Below are 16394 nucleotides of genomic sequence, written 5' to 3' on the forward strand. Positions count from 1 at the left end.
CCCACTCCTGTCATGAATATAAACATGTACAGAGCAGCTGGCTGAAGAAATCCTCAGCTAGAGCCTAAGCCAAACAAAATAGAGTATTTGTCAAAAAAGGATGGAAAGTGTGGGTGTTTTATCTATAGAGATGATTAACCACCTCTACATAAGAATCAGAGGGAAAAAAGAAATGGCAGTTTCACCTGGCACAAATGAAAACAAAGTCTTTCTACCTCCGAAAGTAAAGTCTTATTTTGGCAGTCACTGAGTGAGTCTGCCTTTTCCCTTTCACTTACACTAAAAGGAAATTCACAAATGTGTGGGATTCAAGAACTTACACAAATCTAGCGATCATTCTAGAGTGAGATCTTATGGTTAAAAAGATCTACTCAACTGCACAGGATACCCAGATACTCCTTAACATGGTCCTTCATTTAAAGATTACCAGCTACTGAGGAAAATCAAAACCATGAAAGAATAAAAAGCAAAAAGAGTAAGTGTGGTGACTGATCCTGGAAAAAAAAATGATGGAAAAAAAAGTATCCTCAGATTTTAAAGTCCCTTGAATATTTTAAGAAAGAGATGCTTTGAAAAAGAAATAAGAGTTGGATGAAGTTTATTTATCCATATATTTCACAATATATGGATATAGTAAATTTGATATATAGCAAATGACTGCAATTAATATGCATGATACTTACTGTCTTTTTAACTTTTAGAAATTAATACAATTTCCTCTTCCATAAGTTGTTTACTGCTGCCTAAACTATAACAGTAGTGATTAAACCTAATACTCAACGGAAAATTCAGTAAGCAATTTCCTGAATATGCATTATGCACTTTCCAAACGAAAGCCAAAATATAGGCAGGAATATGCTAGGGCCAGTAGATTCCTGTTCCCTACTCTAACAAAGCGTTTTGGAATCTTACCAGACCCAAGGTCCTAAGGACAAATTAAGTCCTGACTAAGCAGTTCTTGGAGATTTAGCAACGTAACAGGTTATCCCAATCTGAATGTCTTTTAAATAAACAGTCCAGTTCCAGTATTATATCTAATCTGGGAAGAGCTCGACAGAAAGTAGAAGTTCTGGAATAAATCTGTATCTTGGATAGCATACCAAAATTGTCCTAACCTTCTAGAAGAGATGAGCATTACCTGACTCATATTTTCTGGGAAACCTTCAAAATAAAACCAATCTGTACTATGAGACCTATAAATAAGGTATCATCTGTCCCCCAGCCTTTTCAAGTGTACCATTTACAGTACACTTAATTCTTTACAAGGGGACTCAATGTTGAAAGAGTTAAGAGTTATATTGTGTCTTTCAAAGTGCATAAATGATACCAGAGAGGACCTAATGCAGTTTTTCTATAGCATTTTAAACAAACGAAACTTCTTAAAAGAGCAAATAATGTTCCTCATTACCTGTATCATATCACAAAGCAGAACAGTTATATTTCTAATGCTCTTCACATATGTACAAATACAAAATATCTCAGCATCAAGTTTCTATTTAGTTGCTGACCTTCAGCAAAATCATAAATTTGACCAAGTTCATCTCAGAGTTCCAGAATTCCCTTTCCATAGTTTTGCCCCCACAATCGAACTCTTTTTCCTCCTGCTCACATGCCAGTTCTCTACCATATTCATGTCTTTTTTCAGAGTCAATAAACCAAAAACACCCTAGAGTCAAACTGGTCCAATGTCCTCATTTTAGAAAAAGCTAAACTGAGGCCATGAGAGTTGTGATTTACCCAAGGTCACACAGCTAATGAGGGAAGAAGCTAAGACCAGAATTAGGCCTCTGATGCCCTATGCAATGCTTTTCCCACCATACCAAGCTGCTTCTTTAAAAAATGCAAAGCATACAATACTTATGTGTATCTTCACAACTCTCAACCTCACGTCTCTGTGCCTTTTCCCTCTTGGTACAATAATTTCTCAACTTTCAGTCACTAGTAACCCTCTTTCTTATTAATTCTATACCCAAGACAAAACAGGAAAGGATTTACTACTCATTTACACCAAATGATTCATTTTCTGATAATACTTCTATTGTGTTTCTAACATTATATTTATTCTTTAAAATGGAAAATACCTCAATACCTCCCAAATCAACATATTACAGAGCTTAATAATTACATCCACAATTTAAATTCAGAAAAAAACTAAATAACCGCAGATTCTTACTTTGCAGAAAGTCATATTACAGCATTTGTTTCAATTCTTTGAAAAAAAGCCACAAAGTACATATCAATTCCATTTTAATACTCACCACAAAAGTGATTTGATTGTGTCGCAAGTTCAGTTCAGTTAATGAATCCAGCCCATTAAGATTATCAACGTGACTTAAAAAGTTCCTAGCAAGATTTAAAACTCTCAACTCACACAAATGATTAATATTTTCAATTTTGGTAATCTGTTAAAAAAAAATAGGAAAAGGATGATTAGCAGGCAAAAGCCTAAAATACACATCTTCTAAAAACCCTAAAAATAAAATATTCAAAGTCACTGGATTCAGTGGTAAGTTTATATGTAGACATTTAAACATCTATTTTCAATTTCCTATGTTGTAGATAACATGAAGTCATGTAACTTGTGAACATTAGCTAAAAGATCATATTTTACAATTTGACCATAGTAAACACTTGAAGTAAATGTCATCAAATAATCAATTAGTCCATTGGGCAACTTTAAGTGCCCAATCTGTCCCAGGTTCTGTGCAGGCTAGCTACATACTACCTGCCAAATAGAAACATACTGTAATCCCAAGGCATAAGCTCATCATGTTTTAATAAAGCAAGTCTGGCCTCTGACAGAAAAGGCAAGGGAAAGGAATGACATCAAGTTACCCTTGTTAATTCTATTTAAACTGCAAGATCTTGAGAGCAGTCAAGTCTGAATGGAAAGGGTCAAGGAACTAGGATTCCCAGTAGAAGATGAGGGTAATTATTTTTAATTAATTGAAAGCTGCTACATTAATAAAGACGGAAAATATTTAGTGAGGGTACAAAATGGTGAACACTGTTTAAAACAAGAGGACTTGAATCATGGAATATGCATGTGCATATAATGTTACGGGATCTTTGGGGTGTCATTTTTCTGACCAGAAACCTCTGTGGCCAATGGTGCCTTTGCCCGAGTTTTGTTCTGGCCCACTGAGCTCATTTCACCTAACCGCCCTGGCAGGCTGCGCTCAGCTCATGCTACTGGCCTGGGTCCCATGTCTGCTAAGGGCAAGTCAGGTGTGGAACTGCGAACGGAGTGAGTGAGCATGGGGTCTGGCCACTGTGCACAGTCAGACATGCTGGCTGCTACGGCGGGGTAGGCAGCTCCAGGTGCTGACACGGGCACCAGCTCTCTGCGAGGCTGTGGCTGGACCAGGAACACTGCAAACAGCTTCCACAGCTGGCACTGAGGAACACGGTGATACCCAGAAGCTTGGATATGCGAGGAACCTCAGGGTCCCAAAGAGGGAGTCACAGCCCTGGTTTGGGGAGCTCCCAAGTCCAGGTGACCCAAAGGGCCACAGTTTCCTTCTCTTTGCCTGCAACATGGTGAGCGAGGGGCATGTCTCAGCCCTGTTGTGTTATAGCTCTTTTAGCCTCACCATTCTGTGGGTCCCAAATTCTGTGGGTCCCAGGTTCTTGTCCTGCGACCAGGAAGAATGAGGTATACAACAAGTGGAGGGTTAGCAAGACAAACAGGAGCTTTCTTAAGTGATAGAAGAACTCAGAGGAAACCCACAGGGATCAGCTCCTTTCCACAGCCAGGGTGTTCTGATGAGTGTTCAGCTCCTAGCAGAGAGGGTGGCTCCTCTCTACCAAGGAAGTCATCTTGACAAATGTTCAGCTATCAGCAGAAAGGGCAGCCCCTCTTTGCAACTGGTTATCCCACCATCCCTGCAGCTGTCAGCAGAGAGGAGGCCCTAGAGTACTTTGCTCCTCTCTACAGCTGGTTATGCCAATGTCTACTCAGCACCGGCTGAGTCTGGGGCTTTTATGGGCTTCAGGGTAGAGGAAGTGTGTGCTGATTGGTCCATGGGCAGTCATTGGCAGGCCCAGAAAAGGTACCACAAGTTCCCACTCCAGTCAGTGGGACTGGCAGCCTGGCCTGAAGGTGGGGAGTCACCAGGGACCTGCCCGCTTCTGCTCAGGAAACTGTCTGCCTCCTGCTGCTGTTCATGGTGCCCAGGCTATAGGTATGAAGGGGCACCTGCAGGCCAGCACCTAGCTGTCCTCAGCCCCCCTCGGATTCCCTTCTATGCTTGTTGGTGCCAAAAATTCAAAGGGAGCTAAGGTGACAAAGGGCTGGTGTGTAAACACTGCCCCAAGCATCTGCATACTTGGCCAGGCTGCCACAGCATCCAGGATTAACCACAACTTTGCTCTGAGATTGGAGCAGGCACTGACAGGGAGAATCCAGACAGCAGAAGCAGACACTTCAGAACCTGTTGGGAGAGCAGCGGTGGAGCCTCCTGGGTCCCCAAGAGTGCAGAGATGCCTGGGTCCACGGCTGCAGTTTGGGAGGCTGCAGCTGTACCCAGGAGGGCAAGGCTCCTGCCTGCTTCCTGGCCCCAACAGCACAGGGATGCCCAGGTCTGCAGCCATGGCTTGGGTGGCTGTAGCAGCACCCGGGGAGCTCCTGACCCAACTCGGAAGGGGTGGGGCTCCCACTTGTCCCCAGCTCCCGCTGGCTCCATGGAGCCTGCAGCCCCGGCCACGCCTCCCTGCTGCAGCTGGCCTGATGGCAGCAGCCACTCCAGATGGCCTGCTGCTGCCATTAATAATCAGCACTGAGGCCAGGCAGGGTGGCTGACACCTGTAATCCCAGCACTTTGGGAGGCTGAGGTGGGTGGATCACTTGAGGTCAGGAGTTTGAGACCAGCCTGACTAACATGGTGAAACCCCGTCTCTACTAAAAATACAAAAATTAGCCGGGCACGGTGGCGTGTGCCTGTAATCCCAGCTACTCAGGAGGCTGAGGTAAGAGAATCACTTGAACCCAGGAGGCAGAGGTTGCAGTGAGCCAAGATCACGCCACTGCACTCCAGCCTGGGCGACAGAGCGAAACTCCATCTAAAAAATAATAATAATAAAAAATAATAATCAGCTCTGAACTGCAGCAGAGAAGTTTGAACTGCACACTAAGGAGAGGGTAAGTAAAAACTAACACTGTGAAGTGATGAGAGCTCAAAGTGATGTTAAGCTCCACTATTATAAAAGAGCAAGTATAGCACAATGGGATGAGTTACTGCATGACACAAGATAGAAGTCCTCATGGAGGACTTCATCAACCTGATGAACATTAAAATGAATTTCACCGTCACTGGAGATTAATTTGCTCATTTGTATTACCATCACAGTATATTTGAAATATTTTCACTAACAATTCAAAGCAGATGTTAGCTAAAATAACTTTTCTCAGATGTCTAATCTATATTTCACATTGTTATTTGGACACTCTTATATTCAAGAAACACCATCTAGGTTCCATCCAGTTTCCAGAAAAGAAACGTTTATTATAAATTCAATAATATATAAAAGTAACCTGTGACCACATTTAAAATGTGTTCTAAGATTTTTGATTTAACTAATGTAAAATAAGATAAAATTATATAAAATTTGAAAAAGAAGAAACAAGATTATCAGTATTTACAGATTATAAAACTGTATAATAAGACATGGAGTAACACATTTTAAAACTAAACAGGTGATAGAATTCAAAATGCAAGAAGCCAGTAAAAAGCAAAATAGATACCATAGAAAAAGAAATCAGTAATGTCAGTACAAGCTTAGAAATCTTGCCAAAATGCTAAGGAAAAACAGAGAGGAAGAATAAAAGATAAGATGGAGAGATGGAAGACAAACAATATAGATATAACAAACATAAATGGAAAGAAGGAGTGTTTAAATATAGAAAACTTTCCTGAGCTCAAGAAATATATAAATATATAGAGTTATGGGGGACAATTGTTGTATGATCTGCATGGTGTGTTTTCTCCCTTCTGCTAATAGTTCTGGACATTTCTTTTAGAAAACTACCCTTCCACATGGTCCTGGTGGGGTTTACAATTAGAATGCCTGCATTTAGTTACCTTCTAGTTAGAAAAGTCTGAAAAGAAACATGGTTAATTCCTGTATATAGACCCATATTTTAAAAATCACTAAGAATATTATTTGGCTTCTTGGTTTAAAACCCAACAGGCCAGAATCATGTACAACATCTGCTATGGAGTAAGGTCAATTACTTGTTACAACCATGGACAAAGTCACAAGCATAAAGCAGATAATAGAAGCTTCAGGCAAAGGGTTGTATAAAGTGACAGCATAGGTCTTGATTGATTGATATACTTCGCAGCAAGAAAAAAGATGATGGGAATGTTGGAAAGCCCATTTATGGGTCATACGGATCAGATAGAGTCCCAATATAGACTGCAGGGCTGCTTAACACATCTAGGAAAGCTGTATACTCCAGTATTAACCTTTGTGTATGAGAGTAACCTAGATTGCTCTGCCTGGATAAAGATAACCTTCCCCCCTAGCAATACAGAAAGGGCAAGTGTTTGCTTTCAGGTAAGCAGCCACAGAAATAGCAGGCTCTCCCTGGAGGAAAAGATACCACTGAAAGAACAGATTCTTCTTGAAGTACATCTGTGTCTATGTTAAAGCAAAAATTCACTGAGAGAAAAAATTACAGTTAACCAACACAAGATCTAGGTTAGAAACTCCTAGTCAACCTCCTAGATCCCTCTGTATTCACTACTCACATACAATTAATTGCTAAGTCTTGATGTTTCTACTTTTTAAATATTTATCCAGTCTGCCCCCTTATCATATCCTTATTGCTACTACTTTAGTTCATACCACCATCAGTCTCACCAAGATTATTATAATTAGTTTCTCTCAACTATTCTGTCTCCATTTCCCCTCCTTCCGTCTCTACTTCCCACTCCATTTCCTGAACACCACCATCATTACTCAGAATGATTTCACATCCATAAACCAATTATGTTTTATTTCACAGTGTGCACCAAGCATATTTTTATTTCCAATAGAAGTAAATTCAGAAGACAATAAACATTCACTTAATGTCTTTTAGCTTTTTTACTATAAGATGCTGAATTTTTAGAATTGGACATTAGTTATTTCATCTAGAATAGTTCCTTCCTGGCTTTTTAGAAACCTAAGGTCACTAAGACTGTATCTCTGCTTTGAAATACTGTGAATTTTTGCTTATTGGATTCATATATTATGAAACAAGACTCAGATTTCATTTAAAACTTCCTTCTTCCAGTTATAGAACATTTGTACTGCACACATTACTTCTCAAGGTTCTTCCAGTTATAGAACTTGAGAAGTAATTTGTGCAGTACAAATGTTTAACACACACAATATCACAAACATACACTGAAATTATAAAATACGTAACACAGGTCAGCTAACAAGGAACAGACATTTTGCGTCAACACAATGATTGGTAACTAATGCCTATACATAAGTTACAGATGAAATGATATGGTATTCTTTGTCAAGTACTCTTGCAGATCTTGGGTAGTACTCACAAATTCTTAAAGATATATTAGAATTTGAAAATCATATGTTTATTATTGCTCATATATACACTTTAAAATAAACAAGAAAAATACTGCTATCATAAAATGTTTCATTTATAAACAGTTTTTAAAATAGAGGATAAAACACCAATTCATTTGCCTGGCATACAAAGCCCTCCACAATCTAGCCATTGCCTACCTTTCTAGTCTCTTCTCTCAACATCCTTCCACACATGCTCTGTTCTCTGGTGGTAAATACTTATTGTGTTGTTTTCCATCTCAGTGCCTTTGCATATGATATTCTTTTACTGTCAATACTCTTTAATTCCCCTTCCCCTTCCACCACCATCTAACCAAATAACTTCTCCTCTATTGGACAGACAGTAACTAACCTGCAGAGCCAGACAATTCCCAGGCCATCATCATTCCTCCCACTCACTACACGCACACACAGACAAACACATGAGGCTGGAACTAGATTCGAACCTAATAGATGTGGCCTATTAAATCTATCAAGGTTTTTATTAATTACGTTAGCTTTTCACCAAAACTACCGAAACTAACAGCTGTTAGAAAGCCTAGACGGATCACACTGAGGTTTGCACCTGACCAACTGTAAGCAGCTGTGAAAGACCTTGTTCATCAACAGGCAGGGATTCCCAGATCATCCCAGGATGTAGGCTTATCACTGCAGAAGAGACTTTACATTCCACATGAGTATGTAGCTCATGTAACTATTTATAAATATTACATTTCTTTTTTTCTTTTTTTTTTTTTTCAAGATGGAGTCTTGCTCTGTCGCCCAGGTTGGAGTGCATTGGCGCGATCTCGGCTCACTGCAAGCTCCGCCTCCCGGGTTCACGCCATTCTCCTGCCTCAGCCTCCCGAGCAGATGGGACTACAGGCGCCCGCCACCAGGCCCGGCTAATTTTTTGGCTAATTTTTTGTATTTTTTAGTAGAGACGGGGTTTCACCGTGTTAGCCAGGATGGTCTCGATCTCCTGACTTCGTGATCCTCCCACCTCGGCCATAAATAATACATTTCAAAGACAAAAATTTAAATGGATGAGCAAAGGACTGAAAAACAGCCAATATGATCTGACAGAGAAGAATAAAGAGAGGGAACATAAAAAATAGATATAGAAATTCAGACAGATACAGGAGTAGACAAACTGAACAAATTGGGAGCCTAGATTATATAGTAATCAGGAAAATATAAATCAAAACCACAACGTGATACCACTTTATACCAATTCAATCAGAAAAAAATTAAGAAGTCTGACAAGTCCAAATATTGAAAAGAATAGGAAGCAACAGGATTATGTATTAGTGGTATGAGTACCAACTGGTACAATCCCTCTAGAAAGCAATTTGGCATTATCTTCTAAATTTAAACATTTAAATAGCCTATGACTCATCAGTTTCACTCCTATATACTCTAGAGTACATATGGAACATGTAGAAGAGGAGACATGTACAAGAAAGTTCGTAGAAGTACTGTTCATAATGGCAAAAAAACAAGATAAAACAAACGACAACAACAAAAACAGGAAACAACCCAAATGTCTATCAATAAGACACTGAAGCCAAAAGGTTTTGTATAGTCTTACCATGGAACATACAACTATAAATAAAGCTATAGCTACTTGAAATAGTTAAATCTCAGTAATATAATGCTGTATTCAAAAAGCAAACACTAGATGAAAACATATAGTATACCTTTTTTAAGTTAAGAGACAATACTACTAAAGAATATATTATTTAGACACACCTATATGTGACAAAACCAACTGAAAAACCCACAAAGGAATGAAAAACATGAAATCTAGAATAGTGGTTACCTGTGATGCAGAAGTAAGGAGATGGAATAAAAAAAGAAATACCTAAGTAGACGAAAGTCAGTAATATTCTAGGTCTTGGATTGAGGTTGCAAAATGTGTACTTTAAAAATAAGTTAATAAAAAACAAAATTGTCATAACTATAAGAATTCCAAATGTTTTATAAGCTGTATCTGTCATTTACTGCTGAGGAGTTACCAAATCTTCTATAAATAACCTTGATGCCTTAGAAATTTCAGTGAATCAATAAAGAAACTCTTGAAAAATTCAATGCAAGTATGATTCTTAAAACTTTTATACCATTTTCCTGAACTTTTTTTCAAAAAAGAGAAATGAAAGGGCTTTACAATACCTGATTTCCATGAAGATCCAAGACATCTAAGCTTTTTAGATTCTCCAGATTTGAGATTTTCTTGATTCTGAAAACCAGAATAAGTAGAATAGAAATATGGATGTATTACATCTATCTGTAAATCAAAGTATGCTAAGGCGTAAAGGTGTACCTCATTTTAATTTACTCTATCTATACATATATAGTTATATATGTTTAACAATAATATATTTCCCTCTGATTTATTATAATTTTTAAAAATGCAATACCACTCAAGAGAAAGAGAGTTTAAATGTCATCATTAGAAAAGAACAATCCTATGTCTAAGAACCTTAAGTCAATGCACTTATTCAAGGCAGTTCTTCACATTAGAATATAATCTAAACTCCTTACTTCTGCCTACAAGGCAGTAACCTGGCTGCTGACTCTTCCGCCAGCCTTATCTCCTACCACAGGCTCACTCACTCACTCTGCTCCAGCGACAGAGGCATTCTTGCTGTACCTCTAACCTGACAAGTACATTTCTACCTTAGGGTATTTATTCTTGCTGTTCCTACTCCCCTAATGTTCTTCCCTCAAAACTTCACTTTATTCAGGTCTCAGATCAAACAACTCTTCAAAGATGCTTCCAGATGACCCTATTTAAAATAGTTTTCCCTTCCTGTCCCCATTACACTGTTTCCTTTCTCTGCTTTGACTTCACAGAATTGATCATAGCCTAAAAATATATTATTTTGTGTTTACATTTTAAAAAAATCTCTTGCCAAATCAAAATGTGAGCTTTAAGAGGACATTCTGACATGTTCTCTACTCTATCCCCAGCACTTATAACAGTACCTAGTGCCAAGTAGGTACCCAAAAAATATTTGTTTAGTGAATGAACGAACATACTAACTAAATGAATAAGTTGTATGCACAAGGGTATTCATAACAGGATTCTTTATGACAGAGACAAATTGCATACCACCTAAGTGCTTTCTACTGGGACCTGCTCAGTTTGTAAAATGCTTATATTTTTTTGAAATTTTTGATATGCCAGATGAGAACAATGGTAAAAAAAGAACAAAAAATGAAGTTCATACAACCCATCTTTATCACCATATATTTAACACCATCGATTTTTGTTGTCCTTGTTTACTGCCTCAAAGAACCATTTCCACCTCTCTAAGTGTTTTCAGAACTTGGATCATCCACTGAATAATATATATGTTATCTATACATAGTGTGTATATATGTGAGATATATATAGTGTGTATGTATATACATACATACTGATCATTACCATGTAAACATTATGCAGACTTAAACTTAATTAATTTCTGTCTGCACTTGATCTCAGTTATCTTATATCATTGCCAAATCAAGAATTATATTACAAGCCAATTCAATCCAATTCAATTTATAAAAATATTTCTCGGCCAGGCGCGGTGGCTCAAGCCTGTAATCCCAGCACTTTGAGAGGCCGAGACGGGCGGATCACGAGGTCAGGAGATCGAGACCATCCTGGCTAACACGGTGAAACCCCGTCTCTACTAAAAAGACAAAAAACTAGCCGGGCGAGGTGGCGGGCGCCTGTAGTCCCAGCTACTCGGGAGGCTGAGGCAGGAGAATGGCGTGAACCTGGGAGGCGGAGCTTGCAGTGAGCTGAGATCCGGCCACTGCACTCCAGCCTGGGCGACGGAGCGAGACTCCGTCTCAAAAAAAAAAAAAAAAAAAAAAAAAAATATTTCTCATATGCTCACCATGTATCATCGTTGTGTAGCTGTAGATCTTCCTCACTCCCTTATCACACACACACACCACACTGCCTTATGACCACCACCTCCTCATCAGTCTCCTCTCACATCATCACCCTGACAGAATCTGTACCCTACCCCCTGAACACTCCTACCTCACTTCGTCCAAACCATCAGCATTCTTCCAGACTCACTGGACTCTTTCACTAGCCTTCACCTAGTGCCAGGCAATTAATAGTATCCTGTCTAGAATTTAAATCTCTCAAATAGCTAAATTAATAGCCCAACCAGATAGGAAAACAGGTACAACTTTCTTTCTTTTTTTTTTTTTTTTCTTTTTTTTTCTTTTTTTGAGATGGAGTCTCGCTCTGTCACCAGGCTGGAGTGCAGTGGCACAATCTCGGCTCACTGCAACCTCCACCTCCCAGGTTAAAGTGATTCTCCTGCCTCAGCCTCCCGAATAGCTATAACCACACGTGCGCGCCACTATGCCCAGCTAATTGTTGTATTTTTAGTAGAGACAGGGTTTCACCATGTTGGCCAGGGTGGTCTTGATCTCTTGACCTGGTGGTCCACCCACCTCGCCCTCCCAAAGTGCTGGGATTCCAGGCATAAGCCACCACGCCCGGCCCAGGTACAACTTTCAACACAACTTTTCCTCTCCCTGCTTTGCTCCTGAAATACCTAAAACAGTTGCAGAAAATTATAGTACCCTAATCATATGGCTTAGGACAGAGCCAGGCGTTCTAATAGTAACCTGACCTCATAGCTATTAGAGAAGCCTTTTATTCCATTCCTTTATACTTCGAAGTTCACATTCCCTAAAACAGTGGTTCTCAAATTTCTGGATTTATCAGAATCACCTGGAGTGCCTGTAAAAACACTGTTTATTAGTTTCTCTTACTCTCCTTTGAACCAGCTTTGTCATCCTGCTGGTTCCCACATTATTGAATTAATTAAAATGCTGGCCTGTGATTACTATTTGTCTGAGAATTATATTTTTAACACTTTGAAAATTATACATCAGGGATAATAGAGATTATATCAGCCCAAAGTTCTCTGATTTGAAGAACCAATGTAGTCTGTTTCTGTCTTTATCAGAAATCCTGAGCACCTTTAATGCCCTTCAATCAGAGAAACCATCATGTGCAGTATGTATTCCCTCAGAATTCCACCAGGGCCTCACATATTCACTCCCTATCTGTTGTGACTGCAACTTCCTTTGCAAAATTGAGAAATCTAACATAACTGACTCCATCTTGCTTCTAGTCATACAAGCTGTCTTTGCTCATTCCTGCACATAGGCCAAGCTAACTATGGGAAAAAATTTAGTTTACAGTTTAACTTTAAACCAAGGATCATAATAGTCCCTTCCTGAAACTAACCTCATCTTCGTTCAGGAACCAAAAACATCTTCATAAAACTAATGAAAGACCACAAGGTTAGAATTATGTTAGGGGCCTGAATTCTGCTAAGACTGAGGCATAATTAAATGATAACCAGTCATTGTTTTCTAACCTGCCTTTTTGTAATTGCTTACTGCTCAGGAATCACAGAGCCAATGGTAATAAGATTTGTGACTTCCCCAATTTCCCCTATAGATAACATTGTTAATGAAACCTAAGACTGGTATTTGAGGTATTTTTCAGATATATTTTCAGATTCTGGTAGACCAACTGATACCACCCAGACTGGTGATTTCCACTCAGGAACTGACTCAGTGCAAGAAGACAGATTCAACACCCCTGTGATGCCATCCCCAATCCAACCAATAAGCAGAACCCATATTCCCTAGCCTCCTGCCTGCCAGACAAGCCTTGACAATCCTAGTCTCCAAATTCTTAGGGAGGCAGATTTGAGAAATATCTCCTCCTCCATCCTGCTCACTTGACTGCCTTGTGATTATTAAATTCTTACTCAGTTGCAACACCTGCTGTCTCAGTATATTGGCTTTTCTGTGCAGCAGGCAAGAAGAACCCACTGGGCTATAACATGACTTCTGGTATTAGTTTAGCTTTGACACATAGCTGCTTTATGACTCTCACATCAGATTTGGATCACCCAGATGAACAGGAAGAAAAACAGACAAGTCGTTCAATCAGTTAAACCCAAGACCAACCAAACATCTTGCTTTCTTGTTCTCATGAGTTGCCTTTGCCATAAATTCTCTTCCCACCCCCAAACACCTGAAATGACCTAAAAACATACCCAATTCTAAAGAATTCAGAGGTAAACGAAGGCATCAGTTGACCTAGAAGACCCCCACTGGTCAGGTTATGTATTGATGTGAGGAATTTGCAGAATCCTAGCCAGTGCCCCCACATTTGACCATTTTTACATTAACACCAATGTGACCTGAAAGATTTATTTAAAAAAGAAGCTCTTCCATTGAATAGAAACTGAAACTAGAAAAAGATGAGGCCCACCCATCACCTGAGACCTCTAGGGATATATCACAGCCTGTCTCTGCAGGCCACATTATGTTACCGATGCCAGGATAAAGACCTCACTACAGGACCTATAAGAAGGCTCAGCTTTTCAGGTGTCAGAAACAAATCCTTAAGTGGGAAACTTCAAGGAGTCAAAAGGAAAGAAACAGAGAATCCCAGGTTCTAACAGAGAGTTTTGATCTCTAATCCTGGGTGATCAGAAGAAAATGCAGAGAAGTTCTCTGCATTCGCCTGTAATGACAAGGGTGGTAGAGGACCTGGAGAGGATAAGCAGGAGATACTGAAGGCAGAACAATTAGAGAACAAGAACTTTGACAGCAATGTGGGGTTGGGAGTTCTTTAGTATCAATGGAAACCTCACATACAGAACCTGAGCAAGGTTCTTTCTTAGCTTTAGAGTAGAAATCTTTGTTGGAGTTGCCTGAACCCAGAGGCACGTGATTGCCCTGGATTTCCATATATGGTTCCACTGCCTTGGACCAAAAGACAATGCAGAGTAATGTGGAAAGGAGAAAGCTTTCTGAAGTTGACCAGCAGGAAGCAACAAATCATCTAACACAAACGCATGAAGAGACAGGGTAGCAGATGTACTTCCCTCTTTACCAGCATCCTCAGCCAGGTTTGCCTACCATTCACATGATAGATTTCCATCTTCACAGCTCAAAGGCCTCTTGCTGTGACAAAGTCAGCTGGCTGGAGAGCACTTGGCATTTGTTTTAGGTATCAGACTTGCATTTTACTGACACTTCAAAAACATGCAATAGGGGAAAATATGGAAAGTTTTCTTCTGACTCATTTTCTTTTTGATTCAAGAACACTAATAGTTCTAGAACTGTTCAATAGCTACTCCTTTATGTGAAAAATAAAATAAGATTAAAACCAAACAAATAACAAAAAAGATGGAAGAGTAGAAAGAGGAAGAAGAGACAGCATTAGATTGCTTTTACTTCACTAACATAATGATATAGTAGAAAGGCATTAAGTCTCTTAGAGTTGAAAGAACAAAAAGACCTTAAATAAAGTCAGAAGCTCAGATAGACTGGTGGCTTCAAGGCACAAGTTATCAAAAACGACAACTTAAAGGGTTAATTCTAAGAAGCCAGAGAAGCGGAAAAGTACAAATAGAAAGATAGATCAGATGGAAAGATGACTTAAAATGGTAGGAACCAGGAACAGCGCTTAAATACTAGAGAAAGTGATTTTAAATATCACTAAAAATATTAATTCAAGGACTAGAAGAAGGGAATAATGACAATGGTATTAAAGAATAATTATAAGCGAGGCAAAGAAATCAGTAACTCTGAGGATCAGAAACTAGTAAAGAAATCTGGGCAAGAGAATAGGAAGCACCTAGGCAAGAGAATAGGGAGACTAGGGAATGCCTTAAATGTATGAAAAGTGAACTTCCCTTCTCACCTTACTCAGTGAACTGCTCTGGTGGCATACCCTTATTGTATAGACTTTGTATATATCTAACTTTGCAAAAGTCACTTTGCCTTTCCATTTCTCCATCTGTAAAAAGAGGAAGCTACTCTCTGAAGTCACTTCAAGCTCTAATACGCTATGATTCTATAATCTCCCTGCTATGATTTGAATATCTGACCCCACCGAACATCATGTTAAAATTTGACCCCCAATGGGTTGCCTAATAGCAACATAAACAGACTAAGATATGCTCCAAATTTGCTCAGACTACATAACGCTTAGCTTAACACTTGAACTAATTATGGGTAATAAACTACACTGATAGGAGCCTTCATAGAAACTATGGAGGACAAACAAGAGACTAGAACTCTGGGACATGATATTGGGAAAACTATCTTATATTATCATTGGGTAGTGAGAATAAAGACAGCCAAGGCTCAATACACAACACCCCAAACTATGGTACATTGGCATACTGAGTAATTTAAGCTGAAGGAAATTGAGAAAATCATATAAGGAGGAAGCTCAGGCTGGGTGTGGTGGCTCACGCCTGTAATACCAGCACTTTGGGAGGCCAAGGCTGACAGATCACAAGGTCAAGAAATCGAGACCATTCTGGCCAACACAATGAAACCTTGTCTCTACTAAATATACAAAAATTAGCTGGGCGTGGTGGCACACGCCTATAGTCCCAGGTACTCGCTACTCAGGAGGCTGAGGCAGGAGAATCACTTGAACCCGGGAGGCAGAGGTTGCAGTGAGCCAAGATGGCGCCACTGTCCTCCAGCCTGGTGACAGTGCGAGACTCCATCTCAAAAAAAAAAAAAAGGAGGAAGCTCACTCTCTGACCTTCTCCCACCTTTCTTCCCTAAGGCCATAAAAGGAATTCTCTGATCTACCTACCCTACCTTAAATTTAAGATACCTTTCCTAAGCTCACTCTGTGAGCTTCTCTCACCTTTCTCCCCTGAGGCCATAAAAAGAATTCTCTGATCTATCTTCCAGATAGATAGAAGTATCTGATCTATCCCTTCCCTTTGTGGGTATAGGGCAGGAGTCCTCTGGAATGAGGGTCT

At 39.5% G+C, this 16394-nt stretch overlaps 1 protein-coding gene across 6 annotated transcripts in view; it reads right to left on the reverse strand.

The window, feature by feature from the left end:
• Positions 1 to 16394, reverse strand: part of LRRC49 (leucine rich repeat containing 49) — a 161362-nt gene that overhangs the window by 131584 nt on the left and 13384 nt on the right. For all 6 annotated transcript variants that reach the window (XM_021940672.2, XM_009210523.3, XM_021940673.2 and 3 more), the window contains 2 exons: positions 9730 to 9796; positions 2259 to 2402 (listed from right to left, as the gene is read on the reverse strand). In XM_021940672.2, the coding sequence (XP_021796364.1) occupies positions 2259 to 2402; positions 9730 to 9796 (211 nt within the window). The remainder of the gene's footprint in view (positions 1 to 2258; positions 2403 to 9729; positions 9797 to 16394) is intronic.

The sequence above is a fragment of the Papio anubis genome, chromosome 7 (assembly GCF_008728515.1).
Source record: "Papio anubis isolate 15944 chromosome 7, Panubis1.0, whole genome shotgun sequence".
NCBI lineage: Eukaryota > Metazoa > Chordata > Mammalia > Primates > Cercopithecidae > Papio > Papio anubis.